At 41.9% G+C, this 18,567-nt stretch overlaps 1 protein-coding gene across 1 annotated transcript in view; it reads right to left on the bottom strand.

The window, feature by feature from the left end:
• Nucleotides 1–9,043: 9,043 nt before the first annotated feature.
• The window catches only part of dis3l2 (DIS3 like 3'-5' exoribonuclease 2), a 51,869-nt gene continuing 42,345 nt past the window's right edge, over nucleotides 9,044–18,567 (bottom strand). The window contains exons 16-21 of the mRNA XM_060916960.1: nucleotides 17,077–17,163; nucleotides 16,749–16,896; nucleotides 11,744–11,874; nucleotides 11,536–11,640; nucleotides 11,257–11,361; nucleotides 9,044–9,575 (exon numbers count right to left, since the gene is read on the bottom strand). Of these exons, the coding sequence (XP_060772943.1) occupies nucleotides 9,474–9,575; nucleotides 11,257–11,361; nucleotides 11,536–11,640; nucleotides 11,744–11,874; nucleotides 16,749–16,896; nucleotides 17,077–17,163 (678 nt within the window). The 3' untranslated portion in view covers nucleotides 9,044–9,473. The remainder of the gene's footprint in view (nucleotides 9,576–11,256; nucleotides 11,362–11,535; nucleotides 11,641–11,743; nucleotides 11,875–16,748; nucleotides 16,897–17,076; nucleotides 17,164–18,567) is intronic.

The following is an 18,567-nucleotide window of genomic DNA, read 5'->3' as shown; positions in this document are numbered from 1 at the left end:
CAGTTGTGTTGCCCTGGCTTGGCGTATAAAATGTGTGCCCCCCAAAGCAATTCAAGGCCCGTCCGTCAGTCCGTGTCTGGCGCCGGGTCTGCTCCGCTCTGTATTGATTTTTGGCGGCTTAATTAAAAAAAACTCGATAATGCAAAATTACACATCGTCAAAACAACATTCACGATGACATCGCAGACGATACATATCGCCCACCCCTAGCTTCCAACACATCAACTTCAAGAACTGACTGTTCTCTCACTGCCTAATATATCCCACCCCTCGACAGGTGCCCCTGGAATGAGATAATCAGTGATATTCACTTCACCTCTCAGTGGGTTTAATGTTATGGCTGATCAGTGTATGCACTACATTGTTCTCTCTCTCCTCAAGCGAGTAGGACGCTTCTTTGCTTTGCTCCTGCTTTCTTAATCTTTATTTCTATACTTTACTTTCTCATTGAATTTCCACTTTTTTTTTCTCTTCTCTTTTCTTCATCTTTATAAGCTTTTAAATTTAATTTTAATTTCCACTTTTTTTTTTTAAATGCCAGGAAGCAAAAAATCCTGCAGAAAATGCATGGAATTAGAACAGAGGATTTCTATTCTGGAATCAAAGATTAATGCTCTGCCAAAAACGGACAAATTAAAAGCGATATCTCAGGAAAGGAGTACAGAAACAGTGGCTGAGAATGCAGAGATTGCGCTCCGACAGACTGAGGACATTGCAGACCAAGTGGAAGAATTCATAACTCCAGCTGTACAAAATGTGAGTACTGAAAACTGGCAAATGATGGGTGCTAAGCCTAAAAACAAAAACAGAAGAGTAATTACTTCAACACCAGCTCGTTCTACAAATTACAATAGGATCTACAATCCTATGGAAAATCCACAGCCCATAAAGCTTCAGAACAAATTTGAATGCCTCAGGGATGTGGAAGAGGATTTGTCAAGCGGACAAACACATAGTAAAAAGAGATCGCACCAAGATCGAAGAGCTGTGAGAAGAGGCAAAAAGCAGCTCGTAACACCACCTGATCCCACAACCCTTGTTCTTGGTGATTCCACTGTAAGACAATTAAAAGGTTATGAGATGATTATTTGTTGTCTTCCAAATGCATCCATCTCTGACACCAAAGACAGCATTTTGAAACTCATGTCCGAGCATAAAACGATTAAGCGTATCGTTGTACATGTGGGAGCAAACGATGTTTTCAGAGAACAGCTGTTTGTCCAAGATGATTTCAGAAAACTTTTTTCTGAGCTCTACAAGACTGGAATTCAATCTTTTATCAGTGGCCCACTCCCAGCGAGAGGAAGTTTTGCTTTTTCTCGACTCTTCAGTCTTAACACCTGGCTTGGAAAAACTTGTTCTTCATTTGGTATGAATTTCATAGACAATTTTAATCTTTTTTGGAATCGCAAAGAATTCTACAAGCCAAATAGCACTGAACTCAGCTGGATTGGAGCCAAAGTCTTAGCAGACCACTACAAACTTGCAATCTTTTCTCAGCCAGCACCGAGGAAAACAGTTGATAAGATGTCGCAGACTGACATAGTTACAAAGCCTAAACAATCATCTTTGCAAGTCGTCATCAAGGACACACAAACATCTGACTTGCAGGCCTCCCAACATTCAAGGACAGACGACTCCACTTCTCCTCGGATGGATTTCCCAAATAGCATGAAAAAACTGCTTCCTATGGCTACGCTCTCTTTTTCTAGTCCAAATTTGTCGCGACAAGCAGTGTACCCAGTTCATCAAAATTGTGTTCGTCCAGGACTTTCAGCTGGCTACAAATCTTTTTCACCATCCAAAAGATACATGTCATCTCCAGTCCTTTCACCCTCAAACCAAATGGAACATTTAGAAAGTCTTGTTTGATGTACTCTGGGTCCCTGCAAATGGATGTAGAAAAAAGCAGGGATCCGATGTTGACACTATTCCTGTGTTGATAAGTAACAGAAAACACAGAGCACATTTAACCCTGGGGGTGAACCAATCTAATCTCCTTCCTGTTTTAAAACAGCATCAGAGTGCACAACCAAATATTACTGTAAAACTAGCCCTTCTGAACATTAGATCACTTTTAAACAAGTCATTTTTAATTAATGATCTTATTTGTAAACACAATCTTGATTTTTTGCTTCTAACTGAAACCTGGCTGGATCAAGCAAATAGTGCTACCACCCTTATCGAAGCAGCTCCCCCAAATTTTAATTTTTTGAATGTTACCCGACAAGGGAAAGGTGGAGGGATCGCAAATATATTCAAAGTCTCTTTTCAATGTAGACAATCCTCACTTGGTGATTTTATGTCCTTTGAACACTTATGTGCACTTGTTACATGCTCTCCTAACATATTATTATTAACTATTTACAGGCCTCCGAGACATTCAGCCAAAGTCTTTCTTGAACAGTTTGGTGAATTGTTATCAGTCATTTGCTTAGAGTTTGATTGTCTTATTATATCTGGGGATTTTAACTTGCATGTAGATAATACTGATAACATTTATGCCAAAGAACTATTTGCAATTATTGATAACTTTAACCTAGTACAACATGTACCGACCCACTCTCGTGGTCATACTCTTGACCTCGTCATCACAAAGGGTCTTACTGTTTCTTATACTGTTGTTGACCTGGCCTTATCTGATCATTTCTGTGTTTTCTTTGAAGTTTCTATGTCTCCTCACATTCAGAATAGCTCAACGACTATAGGTAGGAGAGTCATAAACGACAACACGTGCTCTTTTTAAGCAAGCTCTCTCTCAGAACTCAACCAAAATGTCAGACTCCGTAGATGATTTACTGGAATTTTTTAATTTAAATATGACCCAAATTATGGATGATATTGCTCCATTCAAAATCAAAAGAATCAATGATAAGCAGAAAGCACCATGGAAGCAATACCCAGCTGTTAAACTGCTAAAGAGAGAATGTAGAAAGACTGAAAGAAAATGGCGCAAATCTAAACTTCACATCCATTATCAAATCCATAAAGAGATGCTTTGTAATTATAATTATGAAATTCGTAAAGCAAGACAGTCTTTCTTCTCCAATATCATCAGCAGGAATATGAACAATGCCCGTGTGCTATTTTCAACAGTAGAGAAGCTAACTAATCCCCCACCACAATTAGCACCTGAACTTCTCTCAGTTAATAAATGCAATGAGTTTGCATCCTTCTTCAAAGGTAAAATTGATAAAATACGGCAGAATATTTCTCATAATATATCTCAGTTGCAAAAAATTGAAAAACTGCAATCACCAATGACACAGATAGATAACTTTAACACAATGTCAGAATTTTGTTTAATTGATTATGAGACTCTTGAAAAAACTGTACAAAATCTCAGTTCCTCAACATCTGAACTGGACATTCTGCCCACCAACTTTTTTAAGTCTGTTCTTCATCTTATAATTACAGATGTGCTTCAAATTATAAATACATCCTTGGAGACTGGTGTTGTTCCTGTGTCCCTAAAAAAAGCTGTTGTAAAGCCCCTTCTTAAAAAAAATAATCTGGATCCTTCAGTGTTAAATAATTACAGGCCAATATCAAATCTACCATTCATCGGGAAAATCCTGGAAAAAATTGTCTTCAATCAATTAACTGCCTTCTTGATATCAAACAGCCGTTTTGATAATTTTCAGTCAGGATTTCGTGCCAATCATAGCACTGAAACAGCGCTGATTAAAGTTATAAATGACATACGTCTTAATACTGATGCAGGCAAAACATCGGTCCTGGTATTACTGGACCTCAGTGCAGCTTTTGATACTGTTGATCACAACATACTGCTATATCGACTTGAACACTGGGTTGGATTGACTGGTAAAGTTATCAATTGGTTAAAATCATACTTAAAAGATAGAAGCTTCTTTGTTACCCTGGGAAATTGTTCCTCAACGTCAATGCCCTTGACCTGTGGTGTCCCCCAGGGGTCGATTCTTGGACCATTACTTTTCAACCTTTATATGCTCCCACTTGGGCAAATTATCAATAAAAATTCAATTTTGTATCACTGCTATGCAGATGATACCCAAATTTATTTTGCTCTATCACCAAATGATTATGCCCCCCTTGAATGTCTCTACCAGTGTATCGATCAAATCAATAGCTGGATGTCACAAAATTTTCTTCAGCTGAACACAGATAAAACAGAAATAATTCTATTTGGAAAAAAAGATGAAAGACTCAGGATTACCACTATTCTTGACACAAAAGGGATTAAAACTAAAGATATGGTTAAAAATCTTGGTGTCTTCATTGACAGCGAGCTAAACTTTGACAGTCACATGAAAGCAATCACTAAAACGGCATTTTATCACCTAAAAAACATTTCCAAACTAAGAGGACTTATGTCAAAACATGATCTGGAAAAACTAATACATGCCTTCATCTCTAGTAGGGTTGATTACTGCAATGGCCTTTTCACAGGCCTGCCAAAAAAGACCATCAAACGACTTCAGCTGGTTCAAAATGCAGCGGCGAGGGTTCTCACACGAACAAAAAGAACAGAGCACATTACTCCAATTCTAAGGTCCCTTCACTGGCTTCCAGTAAGCTACAGAATTGACTTTAAAGCATTGCTGCTGGTGTACAAATCTCTAAATGGTACAGGGCCCAGTTACCTCTCTGATATGTTGCAGCGGCCTAACCCAATCAGATCTACCAGATCGCAACAGAAAAATTTACTATTAAAACCTGTTGTTAAAACAAAGTATGGTGAAGCAGCTTTTAGCTACTATGCAGTGCAGCTATGGAACCAACTGCCAGAGGACATCAAAAATGCTCCTGCTGTTGGCAGCTTCAAATCTAGGTTAAAGACCAAGCTGTTTTCAGATGCTTTCTGTTAAATAATTAATATTTTTTTTGTAATCTTTTTCTCTGCATGTTTTAAATTTATTTTAACTTTATTCTATTTTATTCTGCTAGGTTTTTTTTTCTCTTTCTCTTTCTTTTTCTCCTTTTTCTTTTTGGCATTTTAATATTTTATTTCTACTATTGTTTAATTCTTATTATTTTCTTTTAATTCTTTTAATTATTTTAATTAATTATTTTAGAATAAAGATAAAATTATTTTATGTAATTTTATTTCTCTATTGTTTACTGTTTTTGTTTTTACTTCTGTAAAGCACATTGAACTGCCATTGTGTATGAAATGTGCTATATAAATAAACTTGCCTTGCCTTACATTACTGTTTGAGAGAATTGTGTACGCAGGTCAAAACAGTGGTTATTTGAGTGACTGCGGCCTTCCTGAGACCTGAATGAATGAGCAGGTGGACAGATATTCCTAATAAATTGGTCAGTGGGTGGATGAATTTTAGTAGACACTGAGAAAGCAGTGCACTTCCTCCATCATCAGCCAAATCTCCTCGATCCACCGATACTGATGGTTTCTACTCTGAGTAATGACTGATGATAAACAGTAGCTGTATCTCCTCAGTGTGGTCCCACTGAATTCATCTCCTCAACTCCAGAAGAAAGAACTCAGCAGCAGGTAAATTACTCAACACTGACCTCTACTGGCTGACTGTGACATTACACACTGCAGGCATCAGGGCCACAGTTCCTGTAGGACTCGGTCATGGTTTCAATCTCTGAGAACCTGCTGGGTTTGGACTCTTTAGAGGATCTCAGAGCTGTTCTGATGTTTCCCCTGGGCTGGGTGTGTTTTAGAGCCGCAATTCTGGACTGTATCAGTGCATCTACAAACATTACTAACTGCTGTTTGTTCTTCTTCACCTGATCCTCAACCTATCCACCACCTGCAGTTACGTTTGTCCCACTCCTATTTCTCTAGAGTATTGTATCTTATAATAATTATTAAAATATATTTCTCTACATTTGTAAAAACCGACGGTAGGCTACGACCAGACACAGAATTAATACACTTTTTAGGAAATAAACTCAGAACAGCACCAATGTTTTCCTGAATGGAAATAATTTAATTCTCCTCAGTGACAGTGTGAGAATTCATCATCAAAACAAATTAAAACTTTTTTTAAACACCAAACCCATTTCCCTGAACCATGGAGTTAAAATGAAAAGGCACAGCGACAGTGAGGTTGGAATGAACACAGCAGAGACGCCACATGCAGGGAAAATAATCAACACACAAACCGCTTTTAAACAGTAAAAATAACCTCCTCCCACTGGGAGAACTGGATCAGGTCTCACACACACACTCAGGCTGGGATGCGGAGTGTGTGTTGCGATGATGTGCAGCTTTAGAATTTATTTTAAAAACTTAAAACTGTAGCTGAGGTTTATAATAGAAATGAAACATGCAGTGGGATTTGAAATAGAGTTAAATAAAATCACAGGTGATTAAAGTAAACAAACTGCACTGGGGGGTTGTGGGTAATCACCTGGGTAAAGTCCAATAATGAGGACTAACTTTTTTTTTTTAGTAAAAAAAAAAAAACACATACAGTGGATATAAAAAGTTTACACACCCCGTTAAAATGATCAGTTTTTCTGATATAAAAACATGAGACCACAAAAAATAATTTCAAAACTTTTCTCACCTTTAATGTGACCTATAACTTGTACAATTCAATTGGAAACAAACAAATCTGTTGAGGGGGAAATAAAAAATAAAAAGTACAATAAGCTGGTTGCATAAGTATACACACCCTTAAACTCTCTCCGTGCTTTCACGGAAGGCGGTCGCATTTTTCTCTGCTCTCCCTCCTTTTTTTCCCTGCTTGTGCTCCTTTGTCTCATCTGTCTATACTTTTGAGAGACTCTCCGCATTGCTCTCTAAACTAAAAAAAAAAAAATATATATATGGAATTGATAAACTGGTCTCCTAACGAAATTGACACAGTTTTCTTGACGAGAAGTTCTGGGTTCAGGCCTGTCCTGCCGGAACGTTCGCGGCTGGTTACACGATGGACTCGTGGGAGTGGTGGCGGGTCGTGTGCCTGGCGATACTTTCTGTGGAGGACACTGAAGACATCTACCTATTCAGAACCATGATTACAGGACTTTTGCTGATTGGATTAGGCATTGCCCTGGTTTATCGAGGAAGTCAGAAAACGGTGACAGCTGTTCAAAGCCCCACAAAGCTGCCCGATATGATTGAAGCAGTGGGTAGAGCTGTCGGCACTCAGACTATGGCTATTCAGAACTTGAACCACAACATGGATGTCATCATGGAGAAGCTTTCAGCTTTGCAAAGAAAAAGTATTTCGGAGACCAAATTGGACAAAATGGACAGATATGGACAAACAGAGTGGACATGCAAAAAATGCGTCTGCTCGCCCCAAGCCCAAACAATCCCAATCTTATCTACTTTCGGCTCCCTGAGACAGCACTGGCCTTGGCCGAGGCCGTTGCTGGGACAACATCTCCCCCTGAAGGTCACTGCTGTGAGACGCTCTCGCATTCCTTCCCCCACTTCCCACGGTCGCCACTTTCACCCCCAGTGTGACAAGCGGGTGCGTGACCAGCGCCCTCATGGCTGCAGGAGCGGACGGCTGCTTGTTTGCGCTGGGTTACGTTTACCTCCTCCCCTCCCCCCCTTACCCCCCACCCCTGATCACCCCCCTTTTCCCCCCTCAAGTCCTGTGTTTTCATGTTGTAAAGTGTACTTGTGTTTTTTGTGCTTATGTGCTGAGTTTTTTTTTTTTAATGTTCCCACACTGTACTCCTTGCAGGAGCATAGAGTAGGGGTTGCTTTTTTACTCCTCCTCTCTTTTCCTCATGTTCTCTGTAATTTCTTTTTTCCTCTGTCTTCCTGTCCTGTCTACTCCCCCTCTGTTAATTATGTGTATGTATGTATGTAAGGACAGGTTGATGGTCAATTTCACTGGTACAGTGACAATAAAGGGTTCATTCATTCAAACTAATACTTTGTTGAAGCACCTTTTGATTTAGTTACAGCATTCAGTCTTTTTGGGTTCACACCTGCCATCAATTAAAATGAGACTGATTAACCCCAAATAAAGTTCAGACATTTACTCAGTTCCATCCTCCAGCAAAAGCCAGGGTTCACAGAGAGCTTACAAAGCATCAGCGGGATCTCATTGTTGAAAGGTATCAGTCAGGAGAAGGGGACAAAAACATTTCCACAGCATTAGATATACCATGGAGCACAGCGAAGAGTCATCAAGAAGTGGAGAAAATATGGGACAACAGTGACATTACTGAGAACTGGACGTCCCTCCAAAACTGATGAAAAGACAAGACGAAAACTGGTCAGGGAGGCTGCCGAGAGGCCTACAGCAACACTGAAGGAGCTGCAGGAATTTCTGGCAAGTACTGGTTGTGTACGACATGTGACAACAATCTCCCGTATTCTCCATAGGTCTGGACTATGGGGTAGGGTCAAAGAAAAACATCCAGGCCCGGCTAAATTTTCTGCAAAATCAACTCTCCCAAAAGCTTGTGGGAAAACGTGTTCTGGTCTGATGAAACCAAGGTTGAACTTTTTGGCCACAATTCCAAAAGGTTGTTTGGCACAAAAACAACACTGCACATCACCAAAAGAACCCCATACCCACGGTGAAGCATGGTGGTGGCAGCATCATATTTTGGGGTTGTTTTTCTTCAGCTGGAACAGGGGCTTTAGTCAAGGTGGAGGGAATTATCAACAGTTCTAAATACCAGTCAATTTTGGCCCAAAAACTTCAGGTGTCTGCTAGAAAGCTGAAGATGAATTTCATCTTTCAGCATGACAACAACCCAGCCAGAGCCCAGACCTAAATCCAATTGAAAATCTGTGGGGTGACCTGAAGAGGGCTGTGCACAAGAGATGCTTTTACAAGGAAGAGTGGGCAAATATTGCCAAGTCTAGATGTGGCAGGCTGATAGACTCCGACCCAAAAAGACTGAATGCTGTAATTAAATCAAAAGGTGCTTCAACAAAGCATTAGTTTAAGGGTGTGCACACTTACGCAACCAGCTTATTTTACTTTTATTTTTTTTTTAATTCCCCCCCTAACAGATTTGTTTTTCAATTGAAATGTACAGGTTATAGGTCACATTAAAGGTGGGAAAAGTTTTGAAATTATTTATCGTGGTCTCGTGTTTTTTTTTTTTTACATCAGACAAACTAATTATTTTAATGGGGTGTGTAAACTTTTTATATCTACTGTATGTTTAAAAAAATGACGTGGTTAGCACTGGTTTAGGCTCAAACATGCAGTAAAAATCATTAGCAGCACTGCGTCACATGGCACACTTCAGAGTTTCCCAAATTTAACCCATATAATTATTTTAAAAATGTGTTTAAAGTAAAAATTAAATCATTAATGATGTATTAAATCACACTGCTAATTAGAGATATTATTAACCTCATGTTTACATGTTAAACACACACAATATATGTACTATAATAATCAGTAATGAGGTGTGTGTGAAGTATTTCCAGTTAAAATCTGACACAGCATTGTTACACTGACCTCAGAATGTCTGATCAACAGAACCACAGGAATATGAAATAAAATACAACCAAATAAAATGTGTGTTCAAGACTGGGTGTGTGTGGGACTCATCAGTACTGCAGTGTATCTGAGAGGACCTTCACCAGCAATCAGCTGCACATCCACCACGGAGAACAGGGAGATCTCCTACACACACACACACACACACACACACACACATACATACACATATATATATATATATATATATATATATATATATATATATATATTAAAACAGTGATAGACGGGGTCCAAGCACCGCACTGTATTCCTGCTCCAGGCCACAGCTTTAACTCTCGAGCTGCAGGAACAAGTTGCTCCCACTTTCCTTCGTGTTTCTACGCTCACTCTCTACTGGTGACAAACTGGAGATTAGACACGTAAACACAAATGTGCACATGCACTAATCAGTGATCAGAAGCTTGTTTCTAACTTGCTTTATTGTCCTCTCACTGCTCGGTTCTGTTTAAACACTGGGTGATTCAGCAGTAAACCCAACCTTCACTTCCAGAAAACTGATTCACTCTGAGTGAGTCGTTCAGGGAACGAATCGACTCTTTTGAGTCGGCTCTTTTAGATGAAGTTTAAATTGAAAAAGCAAGCAATGATCTGCATGTCCTCCAACTGGATGAGGGTAAGAACTTCTCTAGTCCAGTTATCACTGCGATTGGTTTGGGAATCGCTCAACTCCATCGCTTAAAGGTGGAGAAGTTTGACGAGGAAAAGCACTTGAGAAGAACTGACCATTGAATTTGCCGTAAAGCGGTTTTGTGTGGATTATAAATCACCTGTATGAATGCCACTGCGCATGCGTAAGCCCCTCCTACTTTCCACTGATTGTGTTAACAGTAAGCGGGAGCAAGTTGCAGCTTGTAAAGTGGAGTAAGTTTCACCCACTGGTGTCAAACTGCTCCAGAAAAAATCGTGTATCGGCGGGCAGTTGCGCCGGGGCAGCTTGTTCTAGGAAAAACTTGTTCTGGCACAAGTGCCTGTGTAAAAGCAGCTTCAGTGTCTGATTTCCTGTAGAACACATTCACAACGTTCTTCACACTCCAGGGACACTTACTCTGAACACACAGGCCTCATGGAACAAGTCTAATAACAAATACTTATGCTGTGCATTAGTATTCCCCCTCAATGCTTTTTCCATGTTGCCATATTACATCCTGGAACTGAAATAGACTTGATTTGGATTTTATGTTCTGGATCTACACAAAATATCCCTGAATATAATATTATTGGGAAATCAGTAATGTCTGAAAACTGATAAATGAATAAAAACAGTTGGTGCATAAATATTCATGACTGTAAAACCCCTAAACTAGCTTTGGGTGAATTTCTATCAGAAATCTCATAACGAGCTGAATGGAGTCGACCTGTGTGTAATTAAGGTGTGAGATAGAAAGAGTCTCTGTGGAGATGCAACTGTTCCTGGAGTTTGTTAGAGAACCTAAAACACAGATCTGATAAATTAATGGATCAGGTTTTGGTTTAACCCTCCCACTCAATCCCTTCACAGAATCGCTGCAGAGTGATGTTAAATCTGTTATTAAAGAATGTGACACGGCTGTGGCTCGGCCAAGAGGAGACCGTTCACCAAACATCAGTGAGCAGGTAAAGAGGGGATTCTTTCGTCCAAGAAACAACCAAGAGGACAAGGAGAACTCTGAGCATGATGCTACCACCACCGTGCTTCACTGTGAAGACGACGATGTTATTAGTCAGAGAAGTAACCATGAGCCCTGACTGAGACTTTTCCAGAAATCTGTCACAGACCTGTTCTTTTTTAAGTTCCCTGGCGCATGTTCAAAGGGTGATGTCATACCTGTGAAACTGTTTCATCTTCCAGTTCACTTGGAGCCCAAACCAGGGTCATCTCGGGCCGTTTACCGACTTTACGGAAATTAAATGACTGCAGACCCTCAATGCCCTGAAAAACAGAATTTATCATTTTCATCTTTACATAGAAAAACAATACACAAGTTATTATAACATGAAAATACTGAATAAAATATTGTTTAGTCCTGTTTATATTTAGTATTACAATTAAAATACAGGTATATTCCTCTTAGTTTGCAGGTGCGCGTGTGTGTGTGAGACTGACATTACAGTAGATCCTCTTCTGAACTCCGTAGTGCAGCACCAACACATCAAAGGATTTATCCAGCATCCCCATCACCATCGCCTTCGAGTCCAGAGGCCCACACTCCTATACACACACACACGCCAAATACAACAGAAATGCAGCTGAGGAAGTGTCCATATGTGATGTGTGATAACACCGTGTCCTGCTCTGTGTGTGCGTGTTTTACCCTGACAAAGACACTGAAGAACAACTCTGTGCTCATCTCCTGAACCCTCTTGGACGCCATCTTCTTATCGTTACAGTGAGAAGCCTGATTCTGCACTTCATCTTGGGAAAGATGCACACAAGGTCCACACTCTGTCTCACACACACACACACATATATATATATATATATATATATATATATATATATATATATATATAAGTGAATCACTCAATGATTCATTCACAAAAGTAAGTGATTCACTAAATGAGTCAAATCAAAACATATCTGATTCATCCAAGGAGTCAGTCATTTACAGTACAAATTTGAGTAAAATCACTCAGACATCCTTCTCCAAATTTAAGTAAAATCAATCAAGTAGGTTTTGTTGTTTTTTTTTTTTGACAAATCAAAGTGAACGAGTTTAGGAGTCACAGACAAATTGTCAGGAAATCAACAGTCACCAATTCTTGTAGTCAGCAGTCAGGTGTGTGTTATGTGCTAATTTGCTCATTAGTCTGAGCTAACTAGCTGGTTGTCTTACTACACTGGCTCTGTGTTGATCAGCAGTAAAATAACTGCAGCGTTTGGGGACTGAATCACTTGAAACTGTTGGACTGCACGAGTGACTGCTCAGGCTACGACACTCACCCTGGTGCACCAGTCAGAGCACATATGACAGGATCCCATGATTTAACTACTGCAGGTTACGCAAAGTTTCCGTTGAACACAAAGGCACAGTAAATGTGCTATGTGCATTGCTAAGATGCATGAAAGGGCATGATGATTAGGTGTGTGGGTGTATATACAGGAGTACGAGTGATTTTGTTGTAAAAAAAAAAAATGCACACAAATGAAAGGAACCCACACAGGAACACACATTAAATTAGGTCCACAGAGAGGAAAAGAAAGAAGAAACCTTTGTCACATGCACACTTCAAGCACAGTGAAATTCATCCTCTGCATTTAATCCATCTGAAGCAGTGAACACATGCACACACACTCGGAGCAGTGGGCAGCCACACCAGAGCACCCGGGGAGCAGTCAGGGGTTTGGTACCTTGCTCAAGGGCACTTCAGCCCAAGGCCACCCCATGTCAACCTAACTGCATGTCTTTGGATTGTGGGGGAAACCGGAGCACCCGGAGGAAACCCACGCAGACACGGGGAGAACATGCAAACTCCACGCAGAAAGGCCCTTGCCAGCCGCTGGGTTCGAACCCGGAACCTTCTTGCTGTGAGGCAACCGTGCTAACCACTACACCACCGTGCCGCCCAGAGACAGGTGTAACACAATAACTTGTGAAAAGCGTGGCTGATGCAATGTCATCATCTTCACATTTGACAGAACTCCAAGCATCCATTGTAGTTAGTGTCTCGTGTATCCACGCAAGGATGCTGCATAATTCAAAGGACCATTTGTCCAGCTGCCCCAAATATGCAGTGCATATTTGTTCCATAAATAGACCCATCTAACTGTGTCGAGGCTGCTGTGGAGTTGTTGGTTTCACCAGTGTTTGGGATCTCCAGAAGAGCCACCAGATGTGTAGATCTGGTCCTTGATTTCAACTTCAACGATCCTCACTAAGCCATCTGTGCCAGGGAATGTTTTGGCCACCCTACCAACAGGCCAGAGAGCTCTGGGGACTTGAGGATTCATCAACATAATGGCCTGTCATTTTTCAAGAGATAGAGATGACCTGTGACTCTTCAAACGGGGCTGCAAGCTGGGTAAGTAACTCCTTAAGAATCTTTACCAGAAGTGGATAACGATGAACTGGCTACGTCTCTGGTGACATCTTCTCAGTTGCTCACTGGCTGAATAGATGACTTGAAGGAGGGCTCCATCCCACCACCCCATTAACAGGAAGTTTGGGGTCACTGGGTCAGGGTCTGCAATGTTGGAGGACACATATCCTAGCTATTTGGGATTCAGCATGCCCTCAAACTCAATGAGGACTGTTCTGAGTGACTACTTCTTCCATTACATTTTGTTCTCCAATGACTGTAGAGAGAGCAGTTTTGACTGAGTGAATTTCTCCTTCCCATGTTCCTCCGAATTATGGAAATGGAAAATCTTCTGTTTGGCACGTTGCTCTAGAAGGGCTGGATTCCGGTCAGTGAAGGCTCTGCTTAGCTACTCTTCAGGTCCCTTGAAACTTGTGTCCTACTCAGTGTGCAGCTCTGCAGGGGTTCCTTGACAAACAATAAATTGCCTGAGGGCCATAAGTAACGAATTCACATCAGTGCCCACTAGGACCTCTAGGTGCACACTCTTAATTGTAAGGCACTTCAACAGCAGTCCCCTTTTTTAGTTGCTTCTCCCAGTTTTAACATGAAATGGACCCAAGCAGGCCATGCCAGTTGAGTAACATGGAGGTTTAAGGAAAAAAGGCCTGGCAGGTGGTCGATCAGCTCTTTTTGGAACTGCAGGTGAACCTTTCCATCTGCAGCATTCAACACTTGCATATTGGTGTTCCCTAACCACTTCCCTTGTTCATAAAACCCAGACTATTCTGCACATCATTGTGAAAACTCACTTTGGACCAGGGTGGCAGAGTCTGGGATCATGAGCTTGAATCAGGAGCAGTGTTACAGGATGGCTAAAATGTAGAATGACTGGGTGCACAGCAGATTGTTCTAGTTCTTCAGCTCTGTACAGCCAACACCCAACTCTGATTTCACCCTGACAGCCTGTAAGTTGCCAGCCTCTTACAAGGCTGTCTGCATCTATCTTGAGCACAGATCATCTACTGCCGACTTGCTAGACCTGTCGCAGCTAACCAACTATAATGAGCCCGGCAAACTCGTCATACTCAGTGGATAGGGCAAGTATGCAGCTGCCTGCAGGCACAGATTTACTTGAGTTACAGAAGCAGTATTCATTGGGGAAGCTGTCCTGTTTTGATTTCCTGAAAAGAAGCAGATCTGTATCATAAGCTGTAGCAGGCGGACTGCCACCCTGCCCCACCACTCCATGAATGGTCTATGCAGTGCCCTTAACAAGTTCTTCCCAAGTATTAAACTGACTCACATCAGGGACTGATGGGCTGGGGTCAACAGTGGTGATTCCACAGATGGGTTTTCAGGGCTGTGTGGCATCATCAGTGGGGGTGTGTGTGACTGGCTTGATATGCCACTCCTCTGGGGGCTGCAGGAGAGAGGAAGGACCCTGGCTTTTTGTGTTAGACCTGGCCAACTCTGGTAGTGATTTGCCTCTTGTAAGATCACCTGCTGGATTATGGGTAGAGTCCGAAAAGCACCACAGCTGGAGATCAGAGAATTCCTGAATCTCTGTGGCACATGTGCCAAAGACTTTGAAAGCCGCATGATTCAAGTTGAAGCCAGTTGAGTACAGTGGTGGAGTCAGTCCAGCAGATGGTCTGTCTAATCGGTAGTGATAGCTCTTCCATTATCAGCTTAGCAAGCTGTCCTCCAGTGACAGTGGCACAGAGCTTTAGACAGAAGATGGAGTGGGCTTTTGTTTTGTTTTTTTTAAAAGATGCAACCATGGATCTGGCCATGATGGAGATGTGAACAGTGGCATGGCTGGCCTCAGGCTGCAGGTAGGCAACTGAACCATATGCCATTCCAGAGGCATTGCAGAATATATGTAGGTCCTTTATCACATCTGGCTCTAACATGGCACCTGGGGAATATGATCTGAAGGAGACTTTGGATTTCACTTTCCCAAAAGCTCCACTCTTGGAGCAGCTCCTCCAGAAACAGTGGGTCATCCCATTCACACTACTTATTCCATAACAAAGATCTTTACATGGGTAGTGAATGAGAGGATGAATTCAAGAGGGTCGTACTCTGAGGCGAGGACTCCGTATACATTGCAAAGAGTGGGAGTACTATTGTACACACTGTGGTGTTTGTATCCAAGGGTATCAGCTGCACATTGCTATGTGAAACACAGTAGATTCCTGTGACTCAAGATCTTGCCTCCTTGGGTAGGTGTCCGACAACACTTGCTCACTTGCAAATTGTTTGGCCTTCTTTGTAGGTGGTAACCTTTGCAGGCAGTTGTCAATGAAAAAGCATCTCTTGACAGCAAACCTCACATTGTCAGCAGGCTGGCTATGATCAACTTCAGGCCATTAGAAGGCAAAATGTGGTGCAGCAGAGGCTTGCAGGTTATGCAAAATGGGAGAAACTGCCACTCACAGATGTCTGGAGACAGCTATTTTTCTGTTACACCACACAAATCTTAGGAGTGGCTTGTCTTCAGGCATGACACATACCTGATGGAACACCTGGGACAAGATGCTGGTGAGACCAAAAGGGCTCCAGTTCAGGGACCTGCAGGACAGACGGATGACCAATGGCTGGTGAGGTAGGACTATGTGGTAGCCTGGGTGCTGCTGGTTCCTGAAATCGGATGTAAAGGCTGAAGGACCATGGGCAGGAATGCAACATTGAGTGCAGCACCATGGGGAACATGATTGCTTTGGCTTGGCTGCACTGGATATTCACTTCAGCGGCTAGCCATCAGTGTTAGCTGGTGGAAATGTGGGAAATAGTTTTCAGGCACCTTGGTAGCTCTAGACTGATGTCTATTATTCTCATATAGGGGGGAGTCTCAGGCTGGTAATGACTATGTGGTGGAATGTATGGCTGTCAGGGGATATGAGCTGTGGTGCTGCTGGCAAAGCACCTGCTTCTTCAGTCATCAGTTGTAATTCACCCATCATTATTTCTAACAAGTCCATCGTTTTTTGCTGACGAATCGAAGAGTCTCGAGTGACCTGCAAGCCTAGGTTATGAGAAGACTCCTGAGGTGCTGGTTGGGCCAGTGCATTCTGCATAACAGGGGCAGGTGCAACTCTCAGCTGCTATCTGTAGTCTGACCATGGTGATTGAACTGGGGCTGAAGACTTTCAAAGGGCCTTTTCTACCCCTTTGGGACAGTGAAATTGCTAGCAATGCTAGTGTTATGTTTGTACTTCACTACAAGCACTCTTTAAACATGGAGTCAGGTTTTATATGCAGTGTCAGAAAAATATTGTGTTGTGCGTGTCTCACTGAGTGAGGAGGCCAGCAAGCGATGGACGATGACGTCTGCATAGCGGCGGATGGGAGAGGTGAAATGTGTGTAGAGCGGTACATTCAGAGCATAGTGCTGGAACAACTTCTCATCCTGCAGAACTCCAGTACAGAAATACACTGCCATCTACACACACACACACACACACACACACACACACACACACACACACACACCTTCAGTTAAAAAGCCACCAAAACTTCCCAGTAGCAGATTTGAAGACAATGCATGTACTGTATCATAAATTGGGTATGTGGACTGGGGAAACACCAATATTGAACCAATGAGATAAACATGCTTACGCACCTGCATGGGTCTGGCGCACAGGTGTGTGAGCACTGCCTTCCTAGCTGCGCTGTACTCATCACTTCCAACTGCTTCCTCCAGACTCCTCTGTGAGAAAAGAAGGGTGAAAATAACATTAACAAAAAGTGTTTTCGTATAGTTCTCCCAAAATCATTTCTTCCTGCTCTCTCCATAAATTAATCAGGATTGTGTCACGGTAAAGAGCTTGGTAAGGAAACGATAAAATTTAGCAGTTGTAACAACTGTAAAATTTTGCAACTTTGGGTCCTCTTGAACCCAAAGGTCATCCTGATGGACCTACAGATGTCTTGTGTGAACCACCAGAAGGACTGAAATCTCCATAGCAGGTATTTATCAGAGCGTGACAGGCAGAAACCACTACTCAGTAAGCAAGAGTGCTCTGAGAGCACAATGTCCCCTGCTGGCAACTGTGCCATAACTCTGGTAAATTGCAACTGAATTGAATGAAATTGCAATGTGTATTACCAACATATAACGAAGAATCCAGTCAAGTTTCATAAAATTCCTCCAAAAATTGAGAGAGGAGTTAATTTCGGAAGGTGAGTACCCTTTCCCAGGACAGACGGACGGAAAGATAGACGGAAATAGCCAGGACATAATCCCCCTTCGGGCCTTTCACCCAGCGGGGGATTTAAAAAAAAAAATTATATACATACATACATACATACACACACACACACACGCTGGGGAACATAAGTATTTGAGACACTGCCGATTTTGCAAGTTTTCCCACTTACAAAGAATGGAGAGGTCTGTAATTTTTATCGTAGGTACACTTCAACTGTGAGAGACAGAATCTAAAAAAAATCCAGAAAATCACACTGTATAATTTTTAAATAATTAATTTGCATTTTATTGCATGAAATAAGTATTTGATCACCTACCAACCAGCAAGAATTCTGGCTCTCACAGACCTATTAGTTTTTCTTTAAGAAGCCCTCCTATTCTCCACTCATTACCTGTATTAACTGCACCTGTTTGAACTCATTACCTGTATAAAAGACACCTGTCCACACACTCAGACTCCAACCTCTCCACCATGGGCAAGACCAAAGAGCTATCTAAGGACACCAGGAACAAAACTGTAGACCTGCACAAGGCTGGGATGAGCTACAGGGCAATAGGCAAGCAGCTTGGTGAGAAGGCAACAACTGTTGGCACAATTATTAGAAAATGGAAGAAACTCGAGATGACTGTCAATCTCCCTTGGTCTGGGGCTCCATGCAAGATCTTGCCTCATGGGGTATCAATGATCATGAGAAAGGTGAGGGATCAGCCCAGAACTACACAGGAGGGCCTGGTCAATGACCTGAAGAGAGCTGGGACCACAGTCTCAAAGATGACCATTAGTAACACACTACGCCGTCATGGATTAAAATCCTGCAGCGCGCGCAAGGTCCCCCTGCTCAAGCCAGCACATGTCCAGGCCCATCTGAAGTTTGCCAATGACCATCTGAATGATCCAGAGGA

The sequence above is a fragment of the Neoarius graeffei genome, chromosome 1 (genome assembly GCF_027579695.1).
Source record: "Neoarius graeffei isolate fNeoGra1 chromosome 1, fNeoGra1.pri, whole genome shotgun sequence".
Classification (NCBI taxonomy): domain Eukaryota; kingdom Metazoa; phylum Chordata; class Actinopteri; order Siluriformes; family Ariidae; genus Neoarius; species Neoarius graeffei.
This window is presented reverse-complemented; position numbering and strand designations above follow the sequence as displayed.